At 36.6% G+C, this 21,226-nt stretch overlaps 1 protein-coding gene across 6 annotated transcripts in view; it reads right to left on the reverse strand.

Moving 5' to 3' along the window:
* Positions 1-21,226, reverse strand: part of AOPEP (aminopeptidase O (putative)) — a 201,905-nt gene that overhangs the window by 98,502 nt on the left and 82,177 nt on the right. For all 6 annotated transcript variants that reach the window (XR_015732731.1, XM_034410091.3, XM_087888250.1 and 3 more), the window contains exons 10-11: positions 17,334-17,377; positions 10,930-10,990 (exon numbers count right to left, since the gene is read on the reverse strand). Coding sequence is in view for 5 of the 6 variants with exons in the window: in XM_034410091.3 (XP_034265982.2) it covers positions 10,930-10,990; positions 17,334-17,377 (105 nt within the window). In the remaining variant the exon portion in view is untranslated. The remainder of the gene's footprint in view (positions 1-10,929; positions 10,991-17,333; positions 17,378-21,226) is intronic.

Here is a 21,226-nt window from a genome sequence, read left to right on the forward strand (position 1 = left end):
GCTTTCTCTCCTTATGGAGGGTGTCAATGATGGTTTTCTGCACAACTGTCAGGTCAGCAGTCTTTCCCATGATTGTGATTCCTACTGAACCAGACTGAAGACCACTTAAAGGCTCAGGAACCCTTTGCAGGTGTTATGGCTTAATTAGCTGATTAGAGTGGGACACTTTGAGCCTAGAATATTGAACCTTTTCACAATATTCTAATTTTCTGAGATTGTGAATTTGGGGTTTTCATGAGCTATAAGCCATAATCATCAAAATTATGACAAATCAAGGCTTGAACTATCTTGCTTTGCATGTAATGAGTCTATCTCATATATTAGTTTCACCTTTTAAGTTGCATTACTGAAATAAATGAACTTATGTACGATCTTCTAATTTTTCGAGTTTCACCTGTATTTACAATAAGATCCCAGGCCGTTTCCCACCAATGACAATACACCTAGTTGCCTTGACCAAGCACATCTACATTACAGGCAGTCCTTGACTTACAGCCATTCCTTTAGTGACTGTTCAAAATTACAACACCACTGAAAAAAGTGACTCATGGCCATTTTTCACACTTATGACTGTTGCAGCATCCCTGTGGTCACGCGATCAAAATTTGGATGCTTGGCAACTGTCATGTATTTATGAGGGTTGCAGTGGCCCAAGGTTATAATGATCACCTTTTGCAACCTACTGTCAAGCAAAGTCAATGGGGAAGCCAGATTCACTTAACAACCGTGTCATTAACAACTGCAGCGAGTCACTTAACAAGTGTGGCAAGAAAGGTCATAAAAAGGGGCAAATCTCAGCAACGGTCTTGCATAGCAATGGAAATTTTTGGCTCAATTGTGGTCGTAAGTCAAGGACTACCAGTACTTGCATTCAGGGCCTGGTTATAAGAGACATAGGATGCCCATCTATCAACAGTTCCATTGGCTAAGAATTAACAGTTCTTCTTACGACTTAAATAAATCTTTTTTAGATAAGAGACCAGGATATTTGGAAACCATTCTCATCCATATACTCAAATTTAAGATCCCTCAGAGAAGCTCTTTTATCTCTTTGGTTGGAATCCAGGAGGCTTCTCACTGATTGCTCACATGTTCTTCCACTTTCTATAAAGAGAGGTTAGCTCTATTATTTTTCTCCCTGAATTCATTTTTATTCTGACAAATAAGCCCCCTTGCTTCCGAAAGCAAGTTTTGAACATGCTATTATTACGTTGTTACTATTGTGTATTTATTTGCTACGTTTACATGTTTTAATTACTACTTTCTTCTGTGATCTATGTTTTATCGCTAGCCTAATTGTCGGAACTGCATCCAAAACTATTCTACTAAGAAAGCCCCAATAAACAAAGGTTCCTGCTGTTCTTACTCATAGATCTTCCTTTCGTAATAATTGCAACTTAGAACGTTGTCTGAAAGTGCAGCATGCAATAATCATGTTAAAGCTAAACAGGCTTCACCATGGTCAGTTGATAGACGAGAGAGCTCACTTATGTTTATATACACTCATAAATATAACAATATACTGGACTGCTCTAGTTTTTCATGAAGAAATATGTAGGCCAGCTGAAGCCTATAATAATAATAATAATAATAATAATAATAATAATAATAATAATAATAATAATAATAATAATAATAATAATTTTATTTCTATACCGCCCTTCTCCCGGAGGACTCAGGGCGGTATACAGCCTATTAAAAGCACAAAGACAAACATCAATTAAAACTAATTAAAATTATTAAATAGTTTCGGCTCAAATTTAAAACCCCCAAAATTTAAAACACCTAATTTAAAATCATTACATTGATAGCCCGGCCTGGCAGAACAGCAGGGTCTTGAGGGCACAGCGAAATACACGGAGGTCGGAGATCTTACGCATTTCCGGGGGCAGTTCATTCCACAGGGCAGGGGCTCCCACAGAGAAGGCCCTCCCCCGGGTGTCGCCAGCCAACATAACTTGGCCGATGGCACCCTGAGGAGACCCTCTCTGTGGGAGCGGACTGGCCGGTGGGAGGCTATTGGTGGCAGAAGTCGGTCTTGAAGGTACCCGGGTCCTGTGCCATGGAGCGCTTTAAAAGTGGTAACCAGCAACTTGAATCGCACCCGGAAAACCACTGGGAGCCAGTGCAGCTCGCGCAGGAGGGATGTCACGTGGGCACAATGGGTTGCGCCCATAACCACCCACGCGGCCACATTCTGGACCAGTTGGAGCCTCCGAGTGCTCTTCAAGGGGAGCCCCATGTAGAGAGCATTACAATAGTCCAGCCGGGAGGTGACGAGGGCGTAAGTGACCGTGCGCAAGGCGTCCCGGTCTAGAAAGGGCTGCAACTGGCGAATCAGGCGAACCTGATAAAAAGCCCCCCTGGCCACGGCCATCATATGCTCTTCTAAGTCGTGCATCCAAGAGGACACCCAGATTGCGAGCCCTCTCTGTGGGGGGCAGAGGTTCACCCCCAATAGTCAGCGATGGCACCAGCTGACTATATCGGGACGCCGGAAGCCACAGCTACTCAGTCTTGGAAGGGTTGAGTCTGAGCCTATTTCTCCCCATCCAGACCCGCACAGCCTCCAGGCAGTGAGACATCACATCAAGGGCATCGTTGGGGTGGTCTGGGGTGGAGATGTACAGCTGAGTGTCATCAGCGTACTGATGGACTCTCACCCCAAAACCACGGATGATCTCACCCAGCGGCTTCACATAAATGTTGAACAGAAGGGGCAAGAGAAGAAGAATACAGGTAGTCGACCACAACTGAGCCCAGAATTTATATTGCTAAGTGAGAAATTCGCTAAGTGAATTTTGACCCATTTTACGACTTTTTTGCCACGTTAGTTAAGTGAATCACTGCAGTTGGTAAATTGGTAAGTGAATCTTTTTTTATTATTATTATTAATTTGATTTATATGCCGCCCTTCTCCGGAGACTCAGGGCGGCTTACAGTGCGTTAAGCAATAGCCTTCATCCTTTTGTATATTTATACAAAGTCAGCTTATTGCCCCCACAAACTGGGTCCTCATTTAACCTACCTTAGAAAGGATGGAAGGCTGAGTCAACCTTGAGCCTTGGAGAGATTCGAACCAGCAGTAAATTGCAGGCAGCTGTGTTAATAACAGGGTGCTTTAAACCACTGTAGTACCAAGGCTCTATAGTCAATCTTGCTTCCCTATTGAATTTGCTTGTCGCAAAATGGGATCATATGACCCTGGGATACCGCAAAGGTCATGAGTCAGTTGCCAAGTGTCCAAATTTTGATCCCGTGACCACAGGGATGCTGCAACAGTCATAAGTGTGAAAAACGATCATAAGTCACTTTTTTTTCAGTGCTCTTGTAACTTTAATCAGTCACTAAACTAACTGCTGTAAATCAAGGACTATCTGTACAGTATATGAAGCTATCTTGTAATGAGCAAGCCACTCGTTTATCTAGCCAAGAATGCACTTATTTTAACTGGCAGTGGCTTTCCATGATCTCAAGTGGGGTCTTTCATAGCACCTGCCAACTGATGGTATGCAGATGTGATGTCTGTAACCCATGGCACCAGGCACTAATCATGAACCCACTACCGCCAAGGCTTGTGCTATGTTTACTGACCTCTCACCCTATCCCCAAAATTTAGTGGCCAACCTGTCAATCTAATAGCCCTGAGTGCACTTGCAGTTCTTTCCAGTGAGGGAAGAAATTGAAATGCATTAGGATCTGCCAGTTCCCAATGTATGGTATTGCCCCTTTTCTTCCCGTTCTTCATTTATAATGGAATAAACTGAATGCTTCCCTGAGATTTAGAAAAAAGGCATTAGCTGATACAGGGTTATACGAACCAGCAATTTTAAAAAGTGCAAGTCACTTATTAATGCATTTTTAAGCTGCAATCTTGCATAAGTAAGAAGAGCCATTGAACTTTAGAGCAGAGATGCTTAGGATTGTCTTTTTATTGTCTTATATTCTTTGTGCGTGCCTTTTGGTTAGGAAGCAATGTGTATATGATTTAAATGTGGTCATAAACCATTCTAACACTCCCTCAGCTCAAGAGCTTCAGCACATTTCAGGTAAAGAGGATAAAATAACATTGGAGATATACACACACGGAAGGGAGGGAGGGAGGGAAGGAGAGAGAGAGAGAGAAAGGGAGAGAGAGAGAGAGAAAGGGAGAGAGAGAGAGAGAGAGAAGAATCCCAAATTGGAAGTATGTTTAGCAATACTAGTGGAAATTGTAACATCACTCTCAATTACAGCAAGATTTTAATCAAAATCTAAATAGATGCAATATAACCAACTTCTCTTACAACTGTTAAATATTTCCAGCATAAAAACCTAAATGTATTTTACAACTGATCCAAGTCACAACTGTAGAGGCCAGTAAGCTTTTAAAAAAGTGAGGGTTTTTTCCCCCATGAAATAGTTAAGTCGTACTTGCTTACAGTATTTCCAGAATCAATAGAAGCCTACCATTGGTTGGCATCGTTATATATCTCTTGTACCAAAACTGTCTCTGCTTCGGTCCCTCAAGGAGGACTTCCAATGCTGAAAAACAGTCAGCACTGAACCTCTGGGAAATTGTACCGCTTGAAGTGAACTCAGCTGCCCTCCTTTATTGGCATTCCAGTAGGCTTGGGAAAATGAAAACCATGGCAAAGAGCTAGAAAAGCGTGGAGTACAAAGACTTTTAGTAAATTGATATAGTAAAAGTTTCTCTGAGATAGACAGGCAATCCATTACCTTGCAAAGATGTGCTGTTTGAATTACGGAATGTCTCTTCCTCCTTCTCAGGGTACTGAGAATAGGTACTGGAAGCCAAAGCTGATTACAATTTTTCTTCAGAGTTACTTCTACATCTACACCAGGGGTGGGTTCTACCTACCTTTACTACCGGTTCGCAACAGGGCCGCGCGTGCGCAGGCGCACAAGCTTCTGTGCATGCGCAGAAGCGTTCTGATGATGTCGGGGCAGGGGCGGATTTTCCTATAGGCTAACTAGGCTTCAGCCTAGGGCCTCAAGATCAAGAGGGGCCTACATTCAAATTGTTAGCAAAATTAAAATTACACTTTCACTATAGGTGAAAGGGCCTCATAAGTGGAATAGCCTAGGGCCTCTTTTCATCTAAATCTGGCCCTGTGTCGGGGTCAGTGGGCAGAGCCTCCCGCCAGTTTTACTACCATTCTATAGAATCGGTCCGAACCAGGAGCAACCCACCACTGATCTACACACTATATCAGCCAGTAAGTAAAGAGCCGAATGGTTGGAAGTTGTGTCTACAGCATTTTGCTTGTTTATTACTCCATACAGAGGCCAGGGAAGATATTCCAATCAAATTTGAAACCCAGGGAACACTGTTCAAAAGGAAAAGTATTCTGGGACTACATATTTTTTTCCTTCTCATGTTGTTTTGGATGGCCAAAAGGGAGGAGAAAAACCCTCAGCAAGACAAGAGTTAATTTGTAGCTAATCTTTTTTGCTTTTCTTAGGATCTTTTTAGAAAAGCTCACATCCCTATTTAAGAAAGACCTTTCCTCCGTCTTCCAGACCTTTGAATATGTAGGTGGAAGAGTAGGAACTTGGGAATGTGAATTTGATCCAGCATTGACCAGCCAGGCAGTAAACTCTTATTGTTCTGGAGATACCAATCATACTTCCTTTCTACTAGGGGCAAATCCAACCATTCTGTGCATAACTTAGCTTTTATGTTCAGCAGTGTGATTAACAGGTCACAAGCCACAAAGAATATTTAAGCTTTGTTAAAGCTCTGTAAACAATTTCTTATGAGCTATTTTCATGGATTCTTTTCTAAAGGGAACCTGTTTTCATATTTCAGGTCCTTGTATACTGTATAAAGCTGCTTCCACTACCAATATTGTGTAACTATTCCTGAGTTTCTAAGGAATTCCAAACTTTTTTAAACTAGATTTTTGGCTATATGGTGCTACTTTTAAAACTCTCTGTATAAATTCACAGTAAAAGTTCATTCATTAATCTACAGTATGTCTTGAAATGCCAACATTAGTTACAGGTCAGTGATATATCGAGCTTCAGAATGATGATAACTTTCTTTTGAGAGCAGCTATCAACACCAGACCTGATAAGAGTTGAATAGGCAAACTGTAAAGCTTCAATGGAGCAGAAAAAAAAATAGGAAATAGTCTCCAAATGAGGGTTTGTAACATATGCTTACTAGGTGGAAGAGCTCTACCGCCAATTTTTAAACACTGCACTTGACCTGCAGAAACAGAGACATCTCCTTAAACTTGCATTACTTTCACTTTTCTCATCAAGGTATATTCTTCATCAAGATACATTACATTAAAATAGGAGCAAAATAAACAGAAGAAATATATAGAAAATAATCTAGAAGGATTGTTACTAACTCTAGAGCTGACAATTGCTTTCAGAAATAAAGTCCGAATTTGTTTATGCTGGAGATGGGGGTAAAGAAAGTAAGTGCAGGGGACAAATACAAATACGAAAAATGGCCCCCTATACATGTCATGCATTCATCAGTAAATTTAAAATAAATAGATTTTTTAAAAATTTGATGAATGCATTCCCTAAAATCTGTAAGGTTGGTTATAATAGCGCAATTAGAAAATAATAAAATGTAGCCATTGTCTTCAGCCATAATTATTTTCCCAATCCTACTGATATGTTCCAAAGCCAGCCAAAACCAAACCAGACATTTGCTGAGAAGATTGGTAATCAGTTACTACAGCTTACTGTATAGATAACGAAAGCACAAAACCTTTTGTGAATATCTCTTAGGAAAAACATTTTGTTATTATATCTGGATGAATGCCATTTGCTTGCTTTTCATTTATTTCAAATGTAATTGAACATGGAGCTGAGAAATCTCAGTCTAACTAGCAGAGTTCACTGAGAGTGAATAATCTGGAAATGCATTTCCATTTTAGCACTGTAGCTATAATAAAAAATATTTAAATGTTAAGATTACTTAACCTGATTTTGCTACATTTTATAATAATATTGCTAATCACCTTGAAATTAACTAACGACACTTTGGCATGAGGACCAATATCCCAGACAAAAATTAATAGGAGACTTTATTTATCAAAGATAAGAATCAATAAAAAGTCAAAAATTAGTAGATTATCTTGGCAAGCATCTGGATCATCTGAAAGTTTCTGCAAAATGTTTCTGAAAATTCACAAACAATATTTAACTTGTTCTGGGAAAGGGACATGTTCCTGACCACCTCATTTTTCCGAACAGATATTCACAAATATCTGGATACCTCAAAACACTTTATTTTGGGGGGCTCTATTACTATAGTTCAGGAAGGAAAAGAAAATGTTTTATCATTAGCCCTAAATGGATTGGATTAACTGAACAAATATCTCTCTTTACCATATTTATTCAAGGTTATATTCCAGGATATTCTCCAGGTTCCCCTCAAATAAGACAGAAGCTACAAGAATATAAGTCTCAGATTACCTCCTTTTCATTTTTTAATTACTGTTGTTGTGTTCTTACAAAGGGACCCCAGAGTAAGTTGCAATTTCAATTTCTTATTACATGACACTGCAACACAGGGGTGGGCTGCTGGGGGTTCGGGAGAACCTCTAGCTAAGATTCTGTGCAGTTCAGAGAACTCCCAAATCCCACTCCTGGATGGCCCTGCCTGCCCCACCCCTCCCAGGAGTCTCCACATGGCCCATTTTGGATGCAGGTAAGTGCAGAGCACGCACAGAGGATTGGGGAGGGTGAAAAATGGGCCTACTGGAAGTTCAGGAAGGCCGGAAACCTGTTTCTTGCCTCCAGACGCCCTACGGAGTCTGGGGAGGCCGTTTTTGCTCTTCCAGAGGCTCGAGGAGAGCCCAGGGAGGGAAAAAACGCCCTCCCCCCACTGTGGTGCAAGAGGCTGACTAGGCCACGCCCACCATGGCCACACCCACCCAGCAACCAGGAAGAGAACCCCTTGCTAAAATTTTTGAAACCCACCCCTGCTCCAACACCTCACTTCTCTATTTTGCTTCCCTTCCCACTCTTCTCCAAGATCTCCCTTTGCCTGTTTGCTGCAATTTTTCTTCAGAGTTGTATTAATACACTACAACTATTCTGCTATAAAAGAGAGAGAGGAAATTAATCATTAAAACTTTCCTGCTCCAGACAACAAAAGCTGATGTTAGAGCAATTTAAGATGGCTAATCAAGAAGTAAATCTGAAGCTAATCAGTCTTTAATTTTTCAACTTGAATCAATAGCAACTAAATGTAAAGTGGATTGATGTTGCTTAGAAGTGATGTATTTAAACTAGAAGGGTATTTACTAGTGCTTCTCTGTATTTTACATTACATTACAAAAATATTTCTTTATTTGTAAAACTTAGAATGGCAATCCATCTTACCTTGGGTAACTCTGGGCATTATTGCCTCAGCCCTGGAGGTTATAGATATATTTAGAAAAAAAAATCGGAAGATGCCAAAGTTACCATCACATAGATCTCTATAAAAAATGAGAGAAAAAGAGCAACGATTCTGAAGCTCAATTTTAAAATGAATGCATGTAGAAGAAGAAGAAGGGAAAAAGTCCTAATCTGGCATTTTGGATCATGGGTATAATAACAAGGGAAGGTAGGAAAAAGTGGAGCCCAACATATGCATATAGTAAAGGAACAAACAAAAACACTGTGTACTGATAAGTTGTAAAACTACAGCCAATGCAGGAAAAAGCATAGACCAACCAAAATATGTGCTTTAGTGAAGTGTACAAATTATTATAGAATATGATTGATTATTACTTGTTTAAATTGATTCAAGGTGTTAGTTATCACCTTTAAAGCGCTCCATGGCTTAGGACCTGGGTACCTACGAGACCGTCTTTTGCCACCAATAGCCTCCCACCGACCAGTTCATTCTCACAGGGATGGACTACTCAGGGTACTGTCAGTCAAATTATGTCGACTGGCGACTCCCAGGGGGAGGGCCTTCTCTGTGGGGGCTCCAACCCTTTGGAATGAACTGCCCCCGGAGATACGGAATATCCCTGCTCTCCGTGCTTTCCGCCGTGCCCTCAAGACCCTGATGTTCCAACAGGCGGGGCTAAACATACGAACATGTGAATGATTTTTTAAATGTTATCTAATTCTGGGTTTTATTTAATTGACCAAACTAAGTAATAATTTTAATTAGCAATTTTATGATGTTTGTGTGTCTATATTTTTCTTAACTGTACACCGCCTTGAGTCCTATGGGAGAAAGGCAGTATAGAAATATAATAAATAAATAAATAAATAAATAAATAAATAAATAAATAAATAAATAAATAAATAACTGAAGGATGTATTAAGTAACCTTGGAGTTTGTGCATGGTTTTACCTTATTCATTACCTTGGGTGGGGTTATACTAAAAAGATGGCTAAAGAAAAATGTATGTTGACCATGGAAAGCTTTGTTCAGCAATAGAGAATTATAGTTTAAACAAATCATAGATGTCATCGGTCTTGAAATGTTTAAAAACAGACAGGAACAATAGCAAAAATCTGGAAGTGTATTTTTACACGATAGACATGGCCACATCATTACTTAATAATTTCTTAATAGGTTCTTCTCGTACTCTAAAATCAGCTGTTTCTAAAGTTGTCGTGTCATTTAAACTCAGTCTGGAGTTGCTGACATTAAATCATTATTAACTTAGTAGAAGGTGAAAAGCTCTCCAGTCCTGTGGTGAGTCACTTCTTAAGCTGCTGTACATCCTGAACTGATAAACAGCAAAATCAACAGCACAGGGCAATTGACCTCATTTAACCCAGACTCAACAAGTTTTAAGAAAATGCTCTCCTACAATCTTTTGTCTCTACACACAAATGTCCTTCTTTCAGAATACATATATAATGTAACACATTGGAAAATCTAACTACCGATCCAGTCAAAAGCTATGGGGTTCTAGTTATGGGGAAGGCACATTCTTTTATGAAGCCCAATTTCCTGAAAATCCTTCACAAGGAATTTGAAGAATATTTACTAAAGTCATGGCCTCTCCTACCCTGGCTCTTTTGAGTGTAACAGTGTTGTATTCCATTTATCCGAGCTGCTCTGAGTGGGCATGACAGGAAAATAACTGAAATGGATAGATAAAAACGTTTGCTCCTTCAAATTTATAAGATTTATAAGATAGGGAATGGAAAACTGGTTCTATGACTCACTGTTGGATTAATCTATTCTTGGTTTCTGCCAATTTTGCCTGGGCTAGCCAAATAGACTGGCCATTACAGAGATTGAAGGTCAACATTCCAGGGAGATCAAATTTTGGATGTCTGGAGAATATGTATGCAATCCACAGAAGGATATCTGAAGGATAATGATGTGTTTTTAAATGTACTTGTTGTCTCTAGCATTTCCAGTTAACTGGACACAGCAATTAAATATATGAATCATAGACAGAATGTGCAATTGCTGTATAGGTTACTAGGAAGATGGTTTCTTTACTGCCACTGTTTATCCTGGGTTGATAACATTTTGTATTCCTCTGTAAATATTTAATTTTCCCCTTTTTCTTTTCAGAAAACATTCCTAGCATAACTGCAACAGGTGTGAAATCTTATAAATCCGTCCCACTCAACATTAAAAGGTTGATAAATAAAATGTATTTAAGGCAGTGTTTTACGTCATCCACAAAAATGCATTTCTTCCATTTAAAAATGTGAAGTGTCAGTAAGATTCCTTAATAATACAATTTCCAATGAACAGCATCCTTTGTAATAAAGTAAGGTTTAAGAGATTTTTTCCCCTTGGCAACATCTCTTTGAGGGAAATAGAAAATGGAACCTGCAATTGATAAAAGTTGGTTCCCATATATGTATTTTATAAAAACATATACTGGATTTTATTCATAACCCTATTATAGAAGAAAGAGTAATTTGAACAACATGTTCAGCTTATTCATACACAGGATTCTATTCAAAAAACACATTTCCATTTACCTTGGGTATTCCTGAGCAGTCAAGCCACTTCTGGAAAATGTTTTCAATCGCCAGACCATACCTTCCAAACAAATAAAAAATTAATCATAAAGATGTAATGTATGTAAGTGTGTATGTGTGTATAATCCTTGGGTTATGACCGTTTGTTCAGCAGCTATTCAAAATTATGACAGAACTAAATGAAAGGTATTTACAATGGGACCTTGTAATTCTGTCTGTTGCAATACTCCAGACAAATCATTATGATTTCTGACAATCCTGCCAGAATCCCACAAAACAAGTCAATAGAAAAGCCAGGAGAAAGTTAAAAGTTATGTGAGGTCCTCTTTTAACAACCCATGTGGCCCTTGCTTAACAACAGATATCAGAATTGTTGTTGCTAAGCAACTTGGTCACTTGATGTCACCTAGTATGACCATGTCATGCTCTGTTGCTAAGTGATAGTAAATCCAGTCTCAGTTGCCATCATAATTTAAGAATTGCTTGGGTGTGTGTCTCTGTGTGTGAGACACACACCTATCTCCCCTTATACACACAGACACACATGATAAAAAACATAATAGTTGCACTTACTCTTAAGAGCTTATCAATTTTTCCATTTTTGTAATTTCTTCATACTTTTTTACTAAAGCAGATAACGAATGGAAAATTCCAGATATTTAAAATTCCCTAATACGAGTTTTCATACGTACATTCATACATGTTCATCTATAAACACATTACTATATATAAATTGGCATTCTTTCTTTCTGGGTCCAAGGAAAGCAATTAAGGCATAGCTGTTCCTTCTAAGACAGGAGGAGGACATGCTATGATTGAAGAGATGAACCTGGCATGATTTCCTATATTTTTCCCAGTGGGATCTGATCCCTGCCCCTTAGAGTCCAGCAGTCTGTTTTCACAGTAGACAACCAACTGCACAAGGAATCCACTGGTTTCCCAGCAGATAGCCTTCAGAGGCAGTCACACTGCCATAATAGTCATTGATCTCCACGACAGCTATGAATTGATCCAACCCCCCTCCCTTTTTTTTAAGACAAAGCAGATGGGCCCTAAAATTTGTTTACAAATTCCGCATTTTCCCACACACTTATTTCTTCCATTAGTCTGATGCAACAAGAGGACAATACTTTGAAAAAACAGTTAAACCTTTGCCAGCAAAGCATCATTGTTTATGAAATAATCTAGTCTACTAACCTGATTCTGCTTATTTAGATATGATATGTCATTGTAATTGGTTGAAAATTATCAAAATAGGTTTAAACAAATACTCAATCATTTAGTAATGCGATAGGATGACATATCATTGCACTCACCATAATCTATAAAACTACTGTATTATGTCTGTTTGTTTGTACCCTTCAATGGGGTGAAACAGCATTATAGGACAATATTTTTTTAGCCAATAAACCTGAAATGGGCTACAGAATGCATTCAAAATCCAGGAATTTTGAAACCCATAATTCCTGTGGGATTGAAATTTGGCAAAGTTGTGCTACAGCACTGCTGTGGTCAGCCACAGGCAATGATCACCATTTTCAGCACTCTCTGCCAACTTCCTATAAGAAAAGTCAATGGGGCAGGTATTTGCTCCTGTTCCCACTGGGTCATTTTGTTTCTTTGTTTAGATAAAGAAATAACTCTGAAATGATGACCCAATGGATCATGGGTTGCCTAATATACTTTAAAGCCCAAAACAGAACTGCACATAGTACATAGATAATACAGGGTTCTATTTCCATCTTGAAAGATAAGTATAGTATTTCCACTGTAAATAGAATTCAGCATTTAGAAGTGTAAAAATTGTTCATTTGGCAATGAATTATTATATAAGAATTATTATATAATTATTATATAAATGAAAGTACATGACAGCAGAGGTGTATACAGGTAGCCTTCGACCTACGACCAGAGTTGAACCCCAAATTTCTGTTGCTAAGCAAGACAATTGTTAAGTGAGTTTTGCTCCATTTTACAACCTTTCTTGCCACAGTTTTTAGTGAATCACTGCAGTTGTTAAGTTAGTAACACGGTTGTTAAGTGACTCTGGCTTCCCAATGGACTTTGCTTGTCAGAAGGTCACAAAAAGTGATCACGTGACCCCCAGGGCACTGCAACCATCATAAATATGAGCCAGTTACCAAGTGTCTGAAGTTTGATCAAGGGGATGCTGCAGTGGTCATAAGTGTGAAAAACAAGTCACTTTTTTTCAGTGTCATTGTAGCTTTTGTTGGAAGTTAAAACCCACCCCTCTCCTAGAAAAATGAAATATTTTAGGATATACTAAAAAGGCAGAATATTTCCCCTAAAAGAGAAGTAGAAACTCAGAGAAGTAGAAACTCAGCCCCCCACCTTTGTTACTGGGCCATTAAGGCCTGGGCAGGTCTATTCTACATAACAAAGATCTACTTCCTTCAGGCAGAGCCATTTAATTGCCCTTCATTGCACCACCCACCAAGTTTCAACCAAACCTGTGCACAAACAACCTAAAAGGCTAGCTAGGACCTCTGACAGCAACGAATCAGGATACTCTTCCTGTGCCCCAGGAAGTTCAAAGCCCAGAGGGGGCATAAAACCCAGGGACGCCCAGCTCTCTTCCTTTTTTTCTGCTCAGGAACCCAGGCCATATGATTCTGCTCAGGAACTCAAGCTACGTGATTCTGCCCAGGAGCTCAAGCCATGTGATCCTGTTCATCAATAAACCTTCTTTCCAAGCAACTTCCATGAATCCAGTGTCTTTTTCCCCACTTGGAATTGAACCCAGATGGACATTTCTTCCAACACTTTGAACAGTCACTAAATGAATGGTTCTAAGTCAAGGACCACCTGTAATCTGAACCACTGACCTAACCATTTCCAAAAGATGCATTTTTTTAGGTGACAACAAGAAAAATGTAATTCATGGAGAATAATCCTATTGATCAGATGTAATTAACTACATTTAATTTAATTTATATTTCTCATTCAATTCAGTTACTTATCGTTTTAGTCCTGGTCCTGCTCATTTTGGGCTTATCCTCTTTATCAGAGTGTAGCATCCATTATTGAAAGCCAAATGCTGCTCCTAATTCCTGACACAATATCCTGCACCATTAATACAGAGCACTGTCCAAATTTGTGTTGGGATCCAGGATTTCAGGAATTTCAATAAAATTAGTAGGATAATTTAATTCCATAATTTATAAAGTAGGATCGCTCCATTATTTGTTATGGAATAAGTGTTATGTTACTGCTATTCATAGCAAATTTTGAACTAGCTCCCTCTGAGCTAGTTTCACAGCATATCGATTTTTAGGTCTATTGTACACAACAGGCACATAACTAGAAAACTGTATTTGAAAATCAGGATCAAAACAATGGCATCTTAGAAATTCAGTCTCAAGTCCGATAGTGTTTATTATGGAAAGCAGATGTGATTATGAATCAAATGCTATCTCATGCCATTAAAATCGTGCTGCTTAAAAGTTTCACAGCAATCCCCCCTTCCCAAAGCTAATACACTGTACAAATTGTATAGAAATAAATTGTTTTTAAATCCAATAGAAAGTTGAGCAACTAATATTATCTTGGGTATTTGATTTCTTTTTCATCATGTTTCAGGCAGTTCTATTCATTTTGGTTGCCATTTCTTATTGTCTCATCCATTTGGGTAATCTTCAGTTACATTCACTTTTCCAAGTCTGCCCTGATTAAATTGAAGAATTAGACTGCCTTCCGAGACCGCAGCCTTGGAATTTTCCATTCAGATGAAATGGTCCTTTCTGGTATTGTACAACTTCCTTAAAGCAACATTTCATTTGGACTGGACAAAGAATCCAAATTTTCTCAGTAATTTAAATAGTGGCTGACATTCTCTAAACATTACCAATTCCCCTTTCTCTGTTCCCCAGATTGTAACTTTTACAGCCTCCTTGTGTCCAACTGTGCAGCATTTGATCACTTACTTAAGGGTCAGGCATATTAACTCTCAGAAAGATTGGACAAATGGCCATTTAAAAATTAACCAGACCGCATCATCTCAGATCTCCATTACTCCAGTATTTTAGACTGGATGGTTTTCATGTGATTACTTTTAGAATCTTTTAACCCTACATTATTATGTCCTGAAGGTTTATATTTATCTGCATAACAAATATAAGCCAATGCCTTTATCAGTTCCAACAATCAGTAGGGTTAGGGACAACAGGAGTTTAATTTGTTTCTTCCTTTAATTTCTTTTAATTTATTTGAAGAAAAAAAAACCAAGTGTGATGCTGATCCCAATTTGATCCTTTTAGGAATAATAGAAAAATATTTGTTATATAACATTTGCAAACTCTAGATATCCCTTTAATATATAAACCAATATTAGAATACTTCATGTCAAATGAAGACATAAAAATTATTTAATGCTTCTACATTAAAGGTTCTCATGACATAAAAGTATTACTGTGGACTAAACGTTACACTACAAAATAGAAAGCTATTGCTGGGAAACACATTCTTAAACTATGCATTTTGGAAAAAAAGTTTGGCAAAAGTTCATATCTGTGCTGTGAAGTGTTTCAAAATGCTCACAAATGACTGCTTAAAATAAGAAGCTGGGAATGACTGGCATGAAGAAAAACACATTTCAAAGCTATAATATTAGAGCAAGTGAATACATCTGTTAGTCGAATCCCAAAAATGTTACTTATGCTTACTTAAGAAGCATTTTGTGTTTCATTTAATCAAGAGACACCTCCATCATAACCTAAAGTGCTTCTAAACTATCATTTGATATCAAAAGAAAAAAAACTAGTATTTTTATAATGGGGAGAAGTAATACAACAAAGTCTAAACTTCTTTCAGGTCAAAGAAATATTGTATATAATTAAATCCAAATTAACACATTTCATTTTACAAGTACAAACCTCAACTCTTTTCTTAACTTTATGCTAAGAATTAAAACTTATATTGTAATTAGTGGAAAAAACATAATTGCCAGACATATAAGCATAGATGAGAGCATACTTTATATACATATGATCTATTATTTTTGGCACCACACTTTCTCTTCTCTTTATTCATAATTCTGGCAGCATACTATAAGTCTGGCCATAAAATAAATAGAACTGAAATCTTGCCTTTCTTTCTGAAGGAAAATGAAATATAATTTCCATACTTTTACTGGAAATTAAAATATTCTTGGCATATTCTTAAGCAGCCATTAGCTTCCTAGTTTTAGTAAAATCTTAACTGATAAAATTTAGAAAAGAGAAAGAGAGTTAAGTTTATTCAGAGATCCTAAGAGACTGAAACAAATTAATTTCACCAAGAAAAACAGAAATACCACTTTTTAGCAAGAAAGACAAATCCATTCAAAACTTCCCCAATACTGTTCAAGCACATCATTAGTGGAAATAAAATTGATACCATAATTGAGCACAATGTATTTACATAATTTACTGTACAAAAACCAAGTCATAAAAATGCTCTTTTAATACAAAGTAAATGGCAAAGCTTTGCAACTAAAGACAGAAAAATCAGAGGGCAGACATTGAAAACAAAGCAAAGCCAAAAAAATTTGGGAACTATCCCAAGTGCAAGTTGGGGGGGGGGGGAATGTGGAAGCCCAATAGGTTCCAGGAAATTCTTTTGTCAAGAATATTAATGTTCTTCAACCAAAATGTTTTACCAGGTAAGCAGAGCACTCTTGACAAAGGATTATTATTATTATTATTATTATTATTATTATTATTATTATTACTATTAATCTTTAGTGAGATTCACAGCCTTTGAGGCTGGTTAATAGCTCAGCAGCTCGAGTCCTAACCAAGGACCTAGGAACTGTTAAGGTATCGTCGGAGGATGTAAGCTGTTCCGAGTAAGGTGGTTTGTTGTTGTTGTTGTTGTTGTTGTTGTTGTTATGTTATTGTTGTTGTTGTTGTTGTTATTATTATTATTATTATTAATAATAATAATATTATTATTATTAGGTAATGCATGGGGCTTTCACTTTTTTTTTCTTACTTGAACTTGGGACACTCTTCTCCCTTTTTAAGTTTTTGGAAATGAAAAGATACACAAATACAATCTACTTGTGCATCATTTATTTCAGTTGAATTTAGAATTGTTTTTGAATTCAAAAACCTAAACTCTGATCCCATGATGAAATCCAAAGCTCCTTTCTATGGTTTTCCTTTCCCTGTATTTTTCTTCTCTTATAATAAAAGATATAGCATCTTATAATTTAACAGATAGCTATGCAACACTCAAATTCAACATCATTCATAACTATAGTACTAGTTTCTTAGTGTTTTAGGCATATAAGATTATCTTATGATATTCACTGCAGAGATGCAACTTTAATACATTCCTGGAAAATGTACACACAAGGTTTTCATAAATAAAATATCTGAATCATGATGTTTAGACTCACATACCCTTTTAGCTGGGGAAACTCTTCTAATAATAAATGAAGAAATTCCTGGATAAAAATAACAAAATACTGTTATTGTTGAAAACAAGCACTCATAACAACATTTTATAACTATTCATTTGACATTGAATATTCATGAAAGGTAGATGTGCTTATGAAATTCTAAGCCACATATAATAAAAGCAGATATAAGAAATGTCAAGTTTTAACAACTATCTTCCTCAAATACAAGGACAGTACATTATATTTTCATACATTCTCATAATCAATTTAATGTAATCACCAAATACTACTGTAAACTGAACGGCAATAAAAGAGAAGATTAAATGTAAATAAAGCTCCCTGTATTTCCCCGAAAATAAGACCGGGTCTTATATTAATTTTTGCTCCAAAAGACGCATTAGGGCTTATTTTCCAGTTAGGTCTTATTTTCAGGGGGAAATGGTACTAATTGTTTTCGTTTGGCTGACAATCTTAACTGACAATCTTATTTTTGGGGTAGGGCTTATACTACACGCATCCTGAAAAATCATGCTAGGGCTTATTTTCTAATTGGGTCTTATTTTTGGAGAAATAGAGTATATGAATGGCTACAATTCCATATGTTTCTCTGTATATATATATAAAACTTACAGTTATATTTTTATATGTGACATTTAATCTCCTGTTTGTGATCTTTAGATATAAACTTGTGTACTACTTATCTGGTAATTTCAGATAAGTGGACAATAACCATAGGCCCAGGGTAAACCCAACAATTGCAGAAACATGAACAAAAAATATTATACAAAAAGACAAAACATATCCCATTACGAGGTGTACACATGCTCAGATCAAGGGAATGCCGAATGGCGATTGAAAAAGGGAAGAAATGAGAAAAAGGGTGGACAGAGTAGAATATCCTACAGAAATTTTAAAAAAACTTGCAGAACTACATTCCACATCATAACGCAATGGAAGATTCCATTATATTATGTAAGCTATATTTCAGAAGTTGAAGAGTTAATATTTTAACAAGAGAAAATAAGCTGGCCATCGAGATATTTAAGTTGTGTAACCTGGTTGCAAATGGCATCTTTTTCACTTTCATAATACAAATTACAGAGATGCAGTTGAGGATTCCAATAGACTAGAGTAGAGCTTCCCTGATTATTTTTATTATTAAGACAAGCATGCTTCTGTCTGCACAGTTCTTCGTATCTATAGCCTAACTGTATCTTTGGCTATGTAAAGATCTCACAATATTTTAGAGAGTAGTACAACATTTTCCAAGATGGATTATTATTCAACTGTATTATAATTAGTTTTAAATGTGTTAATCCATTTTGAAGTAAATCAACGAGATACTGCTGACTATTAAAGATATAAATAATGTAAAGGTCTAATGTCTGTAAACTCAATCTACACAATTACACAAGATTGTTATATGAATTCTCAATTCACATTTTTATGCCCAAAATGCACTAGCATATAAAGGGTTGTGGGTTTTTTTGACAGACTGTTGGAGAAACTAAAAACTGGAATATAATCAAAGGCTCTTCAAACTAACCACATAATTTAAAATGAAATACAAATGCAATTATATCATAGACTAATTTTTTTCCTGGTGCAATTTTTAATTATTGAAAAACGTATTTTAAAAATCCAAGGGATATGGATATATAATAATATTATACGGATATATAATATATAATTTTAAAAATATGTGGCTAGTTTCAGAATCCTAAAATGTTTTTAGGCATAAATATGTCTTCTGAAACACTATTATAAAAACTCCATGCTGCTAGAAAAATACTTCATATGAGCACACAAACTGGATTTTTAAAATATTAAAACATGATAAAACATGCATTTTAAAAATGTACCAATGACATTAGGTATGAATTAGCTAATATACACATTTAGCAGCTCAATTTTACATTTATTTCTTTATTTGACCAGATGTTATAATGAACATATTAAACTCAGCAAAGGTATACGTTTTTCATCACCAAACTAAACGTCAGCCTTAATTACACAAGTGGAATCAGCACTTCAAATTCATTTCTATTTATTTATAGTTACCAGCACTCCATCTATAACACAAATTTCATCAAAAATATTATTCAGTGGATTCTCTAGTAGAAACCAGAATGAACTCATTTTTTTTAAAAAAAATCCCTTCCTAAAGTTCCAGACTTACTTTCTACTCAACTAAAATAAACAAAACTACTATTAAAAATATAACTGAGCTTGCAGTCAAAATGAAGGGAGAAAAGCAAACTGATTAATGCTTCACATGTGAAGTCATTTCCTTGCACCTGTGGCTCAAATCTAGGAAAAATACTACAAATGCTGCTAGAAACAAGACTAGTATTCAGAATGCAAGAATTATTTATTCTTTAGTTATTATACTGTCGTCTTCATGCTCTTAACTGGTAGGAATTCAACTCGATGTTTTTAAACACTAAAACATTGCAATACTTTTATTTATTCATATTTGCTTAAAAATCGTACTCCTATTTAGATATGAACCCTGTGACTTGCAGAAGATTTCAGATAATTCTTCCTGTTCTGTACTGCAAAGAAGGAATGAATTCAAATCGAATCGCCAGTCATGAAAATCCTGATACACATTCCTGCAGACTTATTTGTATAGGCATAGTGCACTTTAACTAAAAAATAAAACAAAAACAAACTTGTCCGTTCGTATGATGTAACTGCTCCACCCTTTGCAGTGCCTAGCTGCCAAAAATAGTATTATTAAAAGTGCTGCCGGGGGCCATAAAATGGTTACCTGCCCCTGATCTCATCTTGCAACAGAAGTGAATATATTTCAGGGTGAATAAAAAAATTGCAGTCTCTCAAGCACAGAGACAGATCCATGGCATGCACACAAAAATCTAAGTCTATGTAAACATATTGTCTGAAAACACGTTGAATCAAAGCTTAACTTGCAACCTTTTGGAGTACAATTAGATGAGTGTTAGAATGAAAGTTAGGGAAATTTTGTTTTCCTCACTCTTACGAGATTTTGTTCCATTGTTTGTTGTGACATTAACATGTGGGATCTGGGACTTCAAAACCGTATGCCACAAGTCCAATTTCCTATTAGGGAGAATGCTGAATTGCAGAATCTTGAGTAAGAAAATATTCTTACCACATCTAAATAACTAAAAGGTAAATTATTTGATATTAGCTTTAAAATCTAATTTGTAAACATTTGCCTCTAGGATAAGAACAAGAATGAAATGTTTCATATGGTGAGAGAGCAGCTGGGGAATTTATAAACCAGATTTCACAGCAGGCTGCTAGGCAAAAAGAAAATGACCAGCGGATTAGCATCTCCATTGTAACATGATCTTACTACAATGACTAATAGCCTTATGAGCTGAGATCCTCCAATGTTTTGCAATATTTATGTAATTTGCTAACCAAATTGATTTAATATCAGGCTAGCAGAGCTAAGTGAAACAAATTGAAATCTCTTACCTCTTCAATACTGTTCACAACAGAAATAATGCATGGTGTTAGCTGGTATATAGTTAGATTGCAGTACTACACTTTTCTCATTTGCAATTGAATCTTATTTGGCAACACATAAGCACATTTAACTCTCCGAGATTTACTGTTAAGAAAATATATTTATGGCTGAGGTATAAAATAAACTAAGCATTATCATCACTATAATGTTGACCAAGCCATGTTCAGAAACATTGTTGGGTAATTCTAGAGAAGGCTTTTATTGTGCAATCATTGTAAGTTTCAAGTGATAATGTGTACTTTGATTTGAAGGTCTCCAATTCTTTTCTCTAGGGAGAAATCTCACTTGCCTACTAGAAAAAAATCTAGTAACAAGTAGAAGGACAGAATAACTGCATATAGTAAAAGTCTTGGTGCTCTTTGAGCTTGGTTGTT

The sequence above is a fragment of the Pantherophis guttatus genome, chromosome 2 (assembly GCF_059756535.1).
Source record: "Pantherophis guttatus breed Tessera chromosome 2, ASM5975653v1, whole genome shotgun sequence".
NCBI classification, from domain to species: Eukaryota; Metazoa; Chordata; class Lepidosauria; order Squamata; family Colubridae; genus Pantherophis; species Pantherophis guttatus.